The sequence below is a fragment of the Eretmochelys imbricata genome, chromosome 7, assembly GCF_965152235.1.
Source record: "Eretmochelys imbricata isolate rEreImb1 chromosome 7, rEreImb1.hap1, whole genome shotgun sequence".
Classification (NCBI taxonomy): Eukaryota; Metazoa; Chordata; order Testudines; family Cheloniidae; genus Eretmochelys; species Eretmochelys imbricata.
In genome coordinates this window covers 34,237,714-34,251,294 of record NC_135578.1, presented here as the reverse complement: position 1 = coordinate 34,251,294, position 13,581 = coordinate 34,237,714, and the positions used below count along the sequence as shown (strand labels likewise).

The 13,581-nt window shown below is 41.6% G+C and overlaps 1 protein-coding gene across 1 annotated transcript in view; it reads right to left on the bottom strand.

Moving 5' to 3' along the window:
- FAM120A (family with sequence similarity 120 member A) overlaps positions 1–13,581 on the bottom strand; it is a 118,553-nt gene that overhangs the window by 71,817 nt on the left and 33,155 nt on the right. Inside the window, exons 4-7 of the mRNA XM_077822984.1 lie at positions 8,029–8,157; positions 7,395–7,491; positions 5,498–5,595; positions 4,914–5,197 (exon numbers count right to left, since the gene is read on the bottom strand). Coding sequence (XP_077679110.1) covers positions 4,914–5,197; positions 5,498–5,595; positions 7,395–7,491; positions 8,029–8,157 — 608 coding nt within the window. The remainder of the gene's footprint in view (positions 1–4,913; positions 5,198–5,497; positions 5,596–7,394; positions 7,492–8,028; positions 8,158–13,581) is intronic.

The window sequence follows — 13,581 nt, the reverse complement described above, 5'->3', positions numbered from 1 at the left end:
CAATTTCTAAATTCGTTCAGAATGTACTGCATAAAATAGCATTATTTTGAAAAACTAAAAAAAAAAAAAATGTCTAGTGTATGTATCTTGTTAACATAGATGTACCAATTTTATAAATTGAAAATTTTAATTGTGGATAATTAAGTAATTGTACATAATTCATTAAGCAAAGAAAGCATAATGTGGTTTACATATCCCCAGTGTGTGCCAACTACACCACAAAAAATAAAATTTAGAGTTCTTGCCATTAATTGCAGACATTCTCAGAATTTACTGCCATGAAGAGATGCATTCACAATTGTGTACTTAGCAACACAGATCTGAACTTCTAAAGGCATCTTTAGACTGAGGGTATGTCTACACTATGAAATTAGGTCGAATTTATAGAAGTGGATTTTTAGAAAGCAATTTTATACAGTCGATTGTGTGTGTCCCCACGAAGCGCATTAAGTCGGTGGAGTGAAGAGTCGGCAGAGTGCGTCCACAGTACCGACTTCCAAAGCCTTGCACTGTGGGTAGCTATCCCACAGTTCCTGCAGTCTCCGACGCCAATGGAATTCTGGGTTAAGCTCCCAATGCCTGATGGGGCAAAAACATTGTCGCGGGTAGCTTTGGGTATTGTCATCAGTCACCCCTCCCGCCGTGAAAGCAACGGCAGACAATCATTTTGTGCCCTTTTTCCATGCAGGCGCCATACTGCTTTCAGCAGACAGTGCAGTAGGTCTGCAAACTGTTGTCATCAAACGACCACTTCCGCTGCCATTCTGCTCTCCTGGTGGTCTCGCAGGGCTGCTTCCGCTGCAATGCTGCTCTTGTCTCGCCATACCACAGCAAGCGTGCAGCCCGCTCAGCTGTTGTGTCCTGGCAGCAGACAGTGCAGTAGGTCTGCAAAACTGGTCATCCAACCACCTACAACTCTGCTCCCCTGCAGACGCCATACCATGGCAAGCATGGAGCCAGCTCAGATCACCGCGGCAGTTACGAGCATTGTAAACACCTTGCGCATTGTCATGCAGTATATGCAGAACCAGAACCTGCAAAACCAGGCAAGGAGGCGACGGCAGCACGGTGATGAGAGCGACGAGGACATGAACACAGACTTCTCTCAAAGCACGGGCCCCCGGTAATTTGGCCATCCTAGTGGCAATGGGGCAGGCTCATGCCATGGAACGCCAATTCTAGGCCCGGGAAACAAGCACTGGTGGGACCGCACAGTGTTGTGGGTCTGGGACGATTCCCAATGGCTGCGAAACTTTCCCATGCATAAGGGCACTTTCATGGAACTTTGTGACTTGCTTTCCCCTGCCCTGAAGGGCAAGAATACCAAGATGAGAGCAGCCCACACAGTTCACAAGAAGTGGCAATAGCCCTCTGGAAGCTTGCAATGCCAGACAGCTACCTGTCAGTTGGGAATCAATTTGGAGTGGGCAAATCTACTGTGGAGGCTGCAGTGATCCAAGTAGCCAATGCAATCACTGAGCTGCTGCTATCAAGGGTAGTGACTCTGGGAAACGTGCAGGTCATAGTGGATGGCTTTGCTGCAATGGGATTCCCTAACTGTGGTGGGGCGATAGACGGAACACATCTCCCTATCTTGGGACTGGACCACCAGGGCAGCCAGTACATAAACCAAAAGGGGTGCTTTTCAATGGTGCTGCAACCACTGGTGGATCACAAGGGACGTTTCACCAACATCAACGTGGGATGGCCGTGAAAGGTACATAACGCTCGCATCTTCAGGAACTCTGGTCTGTATGAACAGCTGCAGCAAGGGACTTACTTTCCAGACCAGAAAATAACCGTTGGGGATGTTGAAATGCCTATAGTTATCCTTGGGGACCCAGCCTACCCTTTAATGCCATGGCTCATGAAGCCATACACAGGCACCCTGGACAGTAGTCAGGAGCTGTTCAACTATAGGCTGAGCAAGTGCAGAATAGTGGCAGAATGTGCATTTGAACATTTAAAAGGGCACTGGAGCAGTTTACTGACTCAGTTAGACCTCAGTGAAACCAATATTCCCATTGTAATTACTGCTTGATGTGTGCTCCACAATATCTGTGAGAGTAAGGAGGAGACGTTTATGGCTGGGTGGGAAGTTGAGGCAAATCGCCTGGCCGCTGATTACGCGCAGCCAGACACCAGGGTGGTTAGAAGAACATAGCAGGGCGCGCTGTGCATCAGAGAAGCTTTGAAAACCAATTTCATGGCTGACCAGGCTATGGTGTGACAGGTCTGTTTGTTTCTCCTCGATGAAAATCCGCCCCCTTGGTTCATTCTACTTCCCTGTAAGCCAACCGCCCTCTGCTCTCCCCTTCGATCACCGCTTGCAGAGGCAATCAAGTCATTGTTGTTTCAAATTCATGCATTCTTTATTAATTTGTCACACAAACAGGGGGGTAACTGCCAAGGTAGCCCGGGAGGGGTGTGGGAGGAGGGAAGCACCAGGTGGGGTGGGGGAGGACAAGGCCACACTGCCCTTCAAAACTTATTGAATGCCAACGTTCTGTTCCTTAGGCAGTCCTCTGGGTTGGAGTGGTTGGGTGCCCGGAGCCTCCCCCCTTCCCCCCCCACGCATTCTTGGGTGTCTGGGTGAGAAGGCTATGGAACCTGGGGAGGAGGGTGGTTGATTACAAAAACCGGGACCACATGCTGCCATGCTTTCTTATGCAATGATTCCAGACTATGTGCTACTGGGCTACCGTGGTAAACTGTCCTACCATGGAGAACGTAATAAGGCTGCCCTCCCCAGAAACCTTTTGCAAAGGTTTCATTGAGATGTCCCTGGAGGATTTCCACTCCATCCCCAGACATGTTAGCAGACTTTTCCAGTAGCTGTACTGGCCGTGAATGCATCCCAAGTCTTCAGGGCAAATTAATCATTAAACACGCTTGCTTTTAAACTGTGTATTATATTTACAAAGGTACACTCACCAGAGGTGCCTTCTCCGCCTTCAAGGTCCGGGAGCCTGGGTTGGGAGGGTACTGTCTCCAAGGTGATAAACAGTTCCTGGCTGTCGGGGAGAACGGTTTCTCCATTTGCCTGGTGTGCACTATCGTCTTCCTCGTCCCCAAAATCCTCATCCCTGTTGCATGAGACTCCCTTGCAGGAGTCCATGTACAGGTGTGGGGTAGTTGTAGGGGCACCCCTTAGAATGGCATGCAGCTCATCATAGAAGCGGCATGTCTGGGGCTCTGACCCCGAGTGGGCGTTTGCCTCTTGGGTTTTTTGGTAGGTTTGCCTGAGCTCCTTAAGTTTCATACAGTACTGCTGTGGGTCCTTGTTATAGCCTCTGTCCTTCATGCCCTTGGAGATTTTTTCAAACATTTTGGCATTTCATCTTTTGGAACGGAGTTCTGATTCGTCTCCCCACACAGCGATCAGATCCAGTACCTCCCATTGGGTCCATGCTGGAGCTCTTTTCCAATTCTGGGACTCCATGGTCACCTCTGCTGTTGAGATCTGCACGGTCATCTGTGCTGATCAGCTTGCCACGCTGGCCAAACAGGAAATGAAATTCAAAAGTTCCCAGGGCTTTTCCTGTCTACCTGACTAGTGAATCCAAGTTGAGAGTGCTATCCAGAGCGGTCACAATGGAGCACTGTGGGATAGCTCCCGGAGGCCAATACTGTTGAATTGCGTCCACACTAACCCAAATTCAACCAAGCGATGTCGATTTCAGTGCTAATCCCCTCCTCGGGGGGGAGTACAGAAATCGATTTTAAGAGCCCATTAAGTCGACAAAAATGGCTTCGTTGTGTGGACGGGTGCAGGGTTAAATCAATCTAATGCTGTAAATTCGACCTAAACTCATAGTGTAGACCAGGGCTGAGTAGGGTCATGTGCCATGGTGCATGCAACAGGTCTACATCTATTTAAGGTTACATGCAGATAGTCCCCCATCAAATCTCCTGTTGGAAATCACTAAGCAGTAATGACAAATACTCCACAACTCTCTTACCAAAATGGACATGATCTAGTACAGTGGTTCTCTACCTTTTTCTTTCTGAGGCTCCCCCCGCCCATGCTATAAAACCTCCACAGCCCACCTGTGGCACAACAACTGATGTTCTGCATATAAAAGCCAGGGCCAGTGTTAGGGGGTAGCAAACAGGGCAATTGTTTGGGGCCCCATGAAGCTAAGCTGCTCAGGCTTCGGTCCCAGATGGTGGGGCTCACAGCCTCAGGCTTCAGCCCTATGCAGTGGAGCTTCAGCTTTCTGCCCTGGGCCGCAGTGAGTCTGATGCTGGCCCTGCTTGACAGACCCCTTGAAACCTGCTCGCGGCCCAGATGAGAACTAACGATCTAGTATAAACCTGAACGTATGAATTATTCTGAATTACCTTTTCACTCCAAGAAAGGGGTAAGGCAGAATGGTAGGGCAGAACAAGGAAATTTTTAGCGCTACTCTCTGTGCTGTATCTGTTCTGTTGATGAGGGCCATCAGTCACTTTCTAGAATTGTTAATCCTTGCATAAACACTAAACTTCACTGCATGACTACATTTTCCCAAAGTTATAAAAGTGCAAAAACTGCAAGTTGAGCAGGTTTTATATTTTTATCTATTAGAACTCTAATATATAATGCTGTGGAGTGTTTTTCCACTGTGGAGTTGAAGAGAGGAGGTTCTCATTTATCAAGATCTCACAATGCATCATTCTTCTTCTTAGGGAACAATGAAAAAGCGTAGGGTAAAAAAAACCTGCTGGTAGTGTGGGGTTTTTTGTTTTGTTTTTTGCTTTTTAGAAAAATGGCTAGAGTACATAGATGTATTGGCAGCCACAGTGACCCAGCAAAGTACAACTTTTCTGTCAGTAACCTGTACTCACAGGATATTGAAAAAGGTTCTGCTCATGAATAAGTATTTCAAAATATGTAAGGTGTTACTGAAATTATCTCATCCATTACTTACTTCACAGCACCTCCATTGCCTTCATCATTGTCAGAGGAAGATGATGTAGAAGAAGCAGGAAAATAGGTTGAATCCACATGATTGGGGCTCCCACTCTGAGCTGGGTTTATTGGAGAGGACCGTTCATACAATGGAGTATGTTTTCCTTCATGAGGAATGTTACTGTAGTTGTTCTGCTCAGAAAGACTTTTCCCACCTGCTTCCAAGGTGATGGCTGGCTCAGAGAGATTATATGGGTATGGACCCGGACCTTGGGCTCCACCCTGACTGGACATCTGTGGGGCCTAATGTAATTTTTTTTTAAAACAAAGGTAACAACAAAAAGATTGATGTTATAATATGAATTTGGTTATTTAAATAGACTTTTTTTTTAAAACATATGAGTTCAGCCTTCCAGACCCTTCATGAGAAATGCTTTCATTGGAGTCTGCCGAGTCACTGCAGTTACAAGATGAGTTTGATCAATCAACTCTGGTTGTGGAAAGCAGGCTAGGTTTTTAATCTTCTTACCTAGATTTTCATGCATCTAGCAGACCACATTTCTAATAGTTATTAAGTCAAGAAAAGCAGAAGAAAATACTTGCCACAGGTTTTGCTTGTAGAGAGGTCTGTGGAATGTTGAGCATCTGAGAAGGAACATATGGTGGCACTATCCCAGGCATCCCAAACTGATTTGGTCTGGCTGTTTAATTAGCAAATTGGGAAAAGGGGTGGAAATAAAAATGGGAAAAAACACGATAGTACTCATTTTATATACTCATCCCCACACATGCAATCTGGTCAAAACGCAGTTGTCCAATGTGTATTTTAAGTAACTAATCTATATGTTAAAAAAATCAAACCTCACTGAGTTTTACACCTGACCTGGTTATTTTATTTATTTATATATTTTGCCCTTACAGTTTATTTGTTCTTGTTTTATTCCCGTGTCTATTTTTACCATCCTGAGCTCATTTCTGTTTTTTTACTATATAATTCTCTCTGCAACTCTGTAGTTTGTCAAGTCAATTTTAACTTGTTTTGGTTTCTCTCCATTTTGATTCCATTTCTCTCTCTTCATTATTCTGCCTACTTTTATTCTCCAAATCCCATCATATCTAGAACTTAATCCACATGACTCTTCAGTGAAAGTGGCTTGACATTCTCAACATATTGCATTTCCACTAGAATACAGCAGAAGTAGTGGAACTTCAAGTTTTAAGTTTCTAGACACTAACTGTAAGAATATTGGTTGTCCAACAAGCATTCCAAAGAGCAAAAACACTGTCGGCCCATAGCAGCATGCTGTCTCTGTCAAGAAGAAACAATCTTATTTACATCTTCCTCAAAAGGATGCAAGGTAGATTAGTATACTGTAATATGAAAACTATCTGGAGATCACCTGCTTCCTCTCCTTAGAGCTTCCCTTACTCTCACTACCTTCCCTCCATACCAACCTGGGCTTGCAACCTACCCAACGTGCATTGGTTAATTAGGGTTAGCAGAACAGGGAAATCAGTGATAATAACTGTAATTGTGAGTAGAGATGGCACCAACTGACAGACTGAAAAACACTCGGCTATTTTAACCCTAATGCAGGTCTCGGAGGACTTAAAATAGGGTCCGTTTCAAATGAGTTACTGCTCAGGAGCCCAACAGTGGCAAACAATAGGAGCCTAAAGGGGAGAGAAGTCCAAAAGTAATGGCAACCCAGAGGGCTGGATGGAGACCACAGTGCCAGGGTGTTAACTGCACAGGGAAGAAGGAATAAAGGTAGATAAATGGGGACAGAGCCAAGTCAGGGTTGCAAGGAAGAGTTGTAGTAGCATGTGACTGCCAACGCCAACGCCACTCAGCCTGCAGCACCAAGATATAAAAAATGCACAACACATCTGAGCTCAAGTAACCTTCTGAGTACCTGACTCTGCAACCTTAACATACTTTTAATCTAGCCCTTTATTTATTACAAAGGATATACAGTAAGCTGGGAGGAAAATGTTTTCCAAGTTACTTCAATAGTTTTGTCACATTTAGTACTTGCATATTCAAGTTTTGGTGGTAACAGTTAACTATGAACACCATATCTGTGAAACATGTAATTTCAGTGTTTTTATTTCCTCATGTATACAAAGGAAAAATCTCTCTCAGATAAAACTGGGGAGAAGCAAGAACTCTGTTTTGTGAAAAAAGTATAGTACACCTATTTTCCTGCTGAAGTTGCTGACCAGTTTTCACTTGTTAACTGTTTAAGTATCCTGAATTAGACACTGTTTAGGATGAAAGATAATTAGTGTTGTTGCTGTAATCGAAACTCAATTTGGGGAATGAGCTCAACCTATTTTAAAAGAAATGAAACCACTGAAGTGAATACTGGGTTTTTAAAGGTAATCTGATAAAAAAAAAATAGAGGTAATGAATATAAAGACAACTTCCTCAACATCGCTATCTTTTATTTAGGATTATCTCAGTCAGTTTTCTTATAAACAGGCTTTTGTTACTTACCTAGGTAATGTGGTAGATGAAATGGCATAGGTTTATTAGTCGCTGAATAATATGCAACTGCTCTCTTAAATCGAGTAACTTTGTCTTCTGTTCTAGACTAAAATAAAAAGTAAAACAGGCTTCGTAAACAAATATACCCATGTGACCTATACATCATGGCATAATATTGTAACATGCTTATCTATGCTACATCATACAATAATAAATATAATATCTATGGATCAACAAATTAACATCTTACTATGGCACATTGGTACAGAGAATTATTTTTAATAAGCATCATGGTGATTGAGTGGATACAAGATCCACTTTTATTAACAATCACCATAGGAACAAAGCATATTTCGAGCTTAGAAAAGCAAACTTTGTAAGTGTGGGCTCTTAATGACAATGAACATAAATAAAGCTAAAAGGTAAGGTGGAAAGAATGTAGTGTCATTTCAGTAATCATGTACCCAACGATTAAGTGCAGACAGGAAAGTGGATTTCTTTTTAAAACTGCTGAATACTAAGTTTTGGCAATCAAGACATATATACACACAAGAAATATGAACTTTATTTGTTTTCAGCAAAGATCCACAACACAATTTTAGGTGAACCAAACCCATGTATTTTTGTGTTAGCCCTACTTTACCTGTGAATGTTGAAAAACATCTTTTGCTATGGCATCCAAATCTGTGGTGTCCTGAATATTACGGACGTACTCAGCTACAGCCTTGATCACTACATCACAAGGTGGTAAAACTAACTGGTGTGCACGTACCTATAAAAACACATATTTGTTAACATCTAATAGGCTTAAGTAACTCCAGAAAAGCTCCAAGACATTTTAGCTTTGTAATTGAGGACTAGTCTGACGGACCAATATATAAAACACAAATTCCATGCTACAGGGCAGATTCAGAGTGTGTGGATTTCTTGTATTTCAACTTTTCTGCAGACTTTTTTTTTCCCCTTTGTGTTGCAAGGATAACCTTTAAAATTTGAAGTGATACAACAATACTTCTAGGCGGGTATTAATTGTCCCATACAATTCCATTAAATATTAGCTCTAAAACAATGATAGACATGTAAAATGTCAACAATTTCTAACTATTTTACTGCTTAACATTTTACTACTTAACATTTTAGAACAAATGCCCAGCTAGTGTGTTTTACACATTATAGTTACATTCATTTGAAGGATCTCTCCAAGGAACGTGGGTTCAAGTCTTTAAAAAATGCTCATTTAATTTTGACAAGGTTTGGTACTCAATTTATGAGTTTAAGAGGGACAAGCAGGAAAAAGCCTCGAGGGATAGGAAGATCTCCTTGGATACAGGAACTGAAACTCAGGAAGAGAAAAAAAAGATATCTTAGGGGGTGTATTTCTTGTTAATACCAAGACTGTGAAATAAATCCATATTTTATTTAAAGCTGCTTGAAAATGTCTTACTATTTGGGGGGGAAGGGGGGAGAGAGATAAGTAAGTTAGTAGAGACTTTTCCCTGAAATCTTCAAAACGTTTCATCAAATCTGGAGAGAAGAGAAGTCCACAGAATTTCATAAAATTCCCCATTGATTTCAAGTGGTCTTTCTGACTGCCTAGAATATATGGTAATCAGAAATATGACCATTCACATCTAATTTCTGAAGACTTTATTCTTTTTTATTATTATTTTTGTTTACACTGTGTACACCACAGTGAGCCTCCAAAGGTGGCTGGGATCCTGTAAGTGCTACTGTAATACAAATAATCAAAAAACCGCAATCACCAGAAGTTTAGGCTTAGTACACAAATGTCTGGATGGGATAAAGGACGTTCACTATTCGTAAAGGCAAAAGGAATTTTATTTCTTAATTACTAGGAGTGAAAATTCATGTTACCAGTTCTTAAAAATACAGGTGTGAGGCAAGAGATGATGACTAATTCAGAATTCAAGAAACAAGGTGAAACACTAAATAATAAATGATGAACCACCCATTTACAACTGGTCAATGTGCCTAAGATTGTTCTGAAGAATTCTTCAGGCAATGCTAACGCCTTGATCCTGTAAAGACTTTACTCATGTGCTTGACTTTAAGAATGTGTGTAAGGTTCTGCAAGTGTAGGGGGGCCTAAGTGATTTATTAGCCCAGTATATTTCAGCAGTCAGTTTCTCTCTTAGAAACTACACATTTACCTTTTAAAAAAAAAAAAAAAGATTCTGACAGCACACAGAGAAAATTTTAAAAGCAGCCAGGCTCTCACGATCCTTAATATTAAGGGTCCTGTATTGCAATATACCTGAACTATACTCTTCACATGCAGCTTGTTATCACAAACTGGATTCCAGGTGATGGTAAAGACAAAGGATTTTTAAGCAAGTTATGTTGTACATAAAAATGATAAAGAGATGTGTTTGGCTGTCTAAAGTTCTCTCTCTCAGATGCGCGCACATGCAGTCCGAAGGGGAGCACAGGATCTAGTCCAAGAGGCGAGTATAGCTGAACCACTCAGAAATAGTTGTCATAATGTACTTCAATATAACATCTTTGTAGGGTGGAAATACCAAAGAAACCCACCATAGTAGCATTTAACTTCAAAAAGGGAACACAAAAATGAAGCTAGTTAAACAGAAATTAAAAAGAACAGTCACAAGAGTGACAGGCCTGCAAGCTGCCAGGAAACTATTTAAAAACACCATAAGGGGTGTATACCACAAACAAAAAAACCCAGAAAGATGACCAAAAAATATCACCATGGCTAAACGGAAGAGTAATAGAGGTGGTTAGAGGCAAAAAGGCATCCCTTACAAATTGGAAGTCAAATTCTATTAAGGAAAAAAGAAAGAAGCATAAACTCTTGCAAGTCAATGTATAAATTATATTTACATTATAATTATTAAAAATTATAAAAAGTATAATTAGGTGGGCCAAAAAAAGAATTTGAAGAGCAACTAGCAAAAAAAAATTAAGTATATCAGAAGCATGAAGCCTACCAAACAGTAAGTGAGACAACTGGATGATTGAGGTGCTAAAGAAGCAATCAGGGAAGACAAGGCCATTGCAGAGAAGCTAAATGAATTTTTTGTATAGGTCTTCACTGCAGAGGATGTAAGGGAGATTCCCAAATCAGACCAATTATTTTTAGACAAATCTGAGGAACTGTCTCAGATTGAGGTATCACAAGGAGGTGGTTTTGGAACAAACTGATAAATTAAATAGTAATACAAGGACCTGATGATATTCACTGAAGAGCTCTGAAGGAATTCAAATATGAAACTGCAGAACTTACAACTATGATATGTAACCTATCAGTTAAATCTGCCTTTGTATGAGATGACTTGAAGACCGCTAATGTAATGCCAATTTTTTAAAAAGGCTCCAGAGGTGATCCTGGCAATTACAGGACTGTAAGAATAACTTCAGTACAGGAGAAACTGGTCAAAAGAACAGAATCATCACACACACAGATGAACATGATACATTGGAGAAGAGTCAACACAACGTTTGTAAACAAAAATCATGCCTCACACATTGTTTCAATTCTTTGAGGGTGCCAACAAATATATGGACAAGGGATATATGTACTAGAACTTTCAGAAAGCCTTCGGCGGGGTCCCTCACCAAAGGCTGTTAAGCAAAGTAAGGAGTTATGCAATAAAAGGGAAGGTCCTCTCATGGATCAGCAACTAGCTAAAAGACAGGAAAAAAGGATAGGAATAAACTCTTTTTTCACAATGCAAAGTGATAAATAGCAGGGTCCACCAATCATCTGTATAGGGCCCAATGCTGTTCAACTTTTTCATAAATTATCCAGAAAGGCGATTAACAGTGAGGTGGCAACATTAGCAGATGAGATTAAATTATACAAGATAGTTAAGTCCAAAGCTGACTGCAAAGAGTTACAAAGGGACTGCGGAAAACTGAGTGACTGGGCAACAAAATGGCAGATGAAATTCAATGTTGATAAGTGCAAAATACTGCACATTGGAAAGCATAATCCCAACTACACATGCAAAATGATGGGGTCTAAATTAGCTGTTGCCACTCAAGGAAGATCTTGGAGTATTGTGGAGAGTTCTCTGAAAACATCTGCTCACTGTGCAGCAGCAGTCAAAAAAGCAAACAGAATATTAGGAACCATTAGGTAAGGGATAGACAATAAGACAGAAAATATTATAATGCCATTATATAAACCCGTAGTATGCCCACACCTTGAATACTGTGTGCAGTTATGATTGCCGTATCTCAAAAAAGATATTAGAATTAGAACAAAGAAGGGCAACAAAAATCAATAGGAGTATGGAACAGCTTCCATATGAGGAGAGAATAAAAAGACTTGGACTGTTCATCTTAGAAAAGAGAAGATTACAGTGGGGGGAGGATATGATAGAAGTTTCTAAAATCATTAATAGTTTGGAGAAAGCAAATATGGAAGTGTTACTTACCTCTTCACACAACACACGAACCAAGGATCACCCAATGAAATTAATAGGCTGCAAGTTTAAAATGAACATAAGGAAGTACTTCAAACAACGCACAGTGTGAACCTGTGGAACTCATTGCCAGGGATGTTGTGAAGGCCCAAAGTATAATAGGGTTTAAAAAACAATTGGATAAGTTCATGGAGCATAGATCCATCAAAGGCTGTTAGTCAAGATGGTCAGTGACATGACCCCATGCTCTAGGCACCTCTAAACCTCTGGCTGCCAAAAGCTCAGACTGAATGACAGGGGATGGATCACTCTGCAATTGCCCTGTTCATTCCCTCTGATGCATCTGGCACTGGCAACTGTTGCAAGACAGGACACTGGACTAGATTGACCATTCTTCTGACCCAATATGGCTAGTCTTATGTTATCATCATATACTCTCACACATATGTATGGGAACCTGACATTGTTCATAGATTCATAGACTTTAAGGCCAGAAGGGACCATCATGATCATCTAGTCTGACCTCCTGCACATTGCAGGCCACAGAACCTCACCCATCCACTCCTGTAAGAGACTCCTAACCGCTGGCTGAGTTACTGAAGTCCTCAAATCATGGTTTAAAGACTTCAAATTACAGAGAATTCACCATTTACACTAGTTGCAACCTGCAAGTGACCCGTGCCCTATGCTGCAAAGGAAGGCAAAAATCCCTCAAGGTCTCTGGCAAAATTCCTTCCCTACCCCAAATATGGCGATCAGTTAGAGCCTGAGCATGTGGGCAAAACCCACATTGCTGAACCATACTAGACTAATACATCACTTTGGCTCCAATTTTGCAAGGATTTAGGTGCTTAAAGTTAAAACCTGGATAGAGAGGAGGGTGCTTTGAATTAACAATTGCCACTATCTCATTTGCAAACTGGTGTGGTTTCTTTCTACTCCATTTAGACATCTCAGTGCAAACACAACAGGCTGCTCTTCCTGCACATTTAGTTGTCCCAATGTGTTCTGAAGAACATGCTTGGGCACTTGACTAAACGATTCAGAACTGGAGAATTTGTGATCTGTTTTTTCACTGTTTGAATGCCTCCCTATGTCTGTGATCCTAATGCCTGGGAATGTTATTTTCAACCATTCCTTTGAAAAAAAATGTGCACGACTCCTATATCCTAGGGCTTTTTGATTAGGTAAGGGACATTTGCTCAACGGATGGTCCCTCTCTCTGAAGTTTGCTACTTGGGTAATAAGGACCATAGATTTGTCTCTGGCCCATGCTGATGAAAGCTGTTCATGGAACTTGAAAGGATAGAGTAGGAGACTGCTCCAAGCCTTCTCATCGAAAGGAAAGACTCCCCACTGACTTCAATGGGCACTGGATCAGGCCCTCAGGGCATACTGAAATCCAGTTCCATGAGAACTTTGGTTCCAAGAAGGTCTGAGAAGCCAAGAGTAGCTTCAGACTGTGCAGCAAAAGATCCTCTCTCTGTATGAAAAAAACAAAGAAGAGATGGTATCACCACCACCCCCTGTGGCTCCTCCTCCACAATATCTAAGGGTAGTAATAATGTCAGAGTTCAGTGGAAACAGGGCAGAAAGCTTCTGTTGCTCTGTCATACTAAGGGAAAAGTTTCTGGGCTGTATTGGTCTGCTCATCTCCTTTGCATCATTCAGGTGTCACAAAGTGAGAAAACCAGCAAAGCTTCTCAGCTGGTGAGTCCCCTGACATAGAGGAGCCACAAACAGGTGTAGAATTTGGATAGTTGGCTCCTACATCAACCCTCACAGGG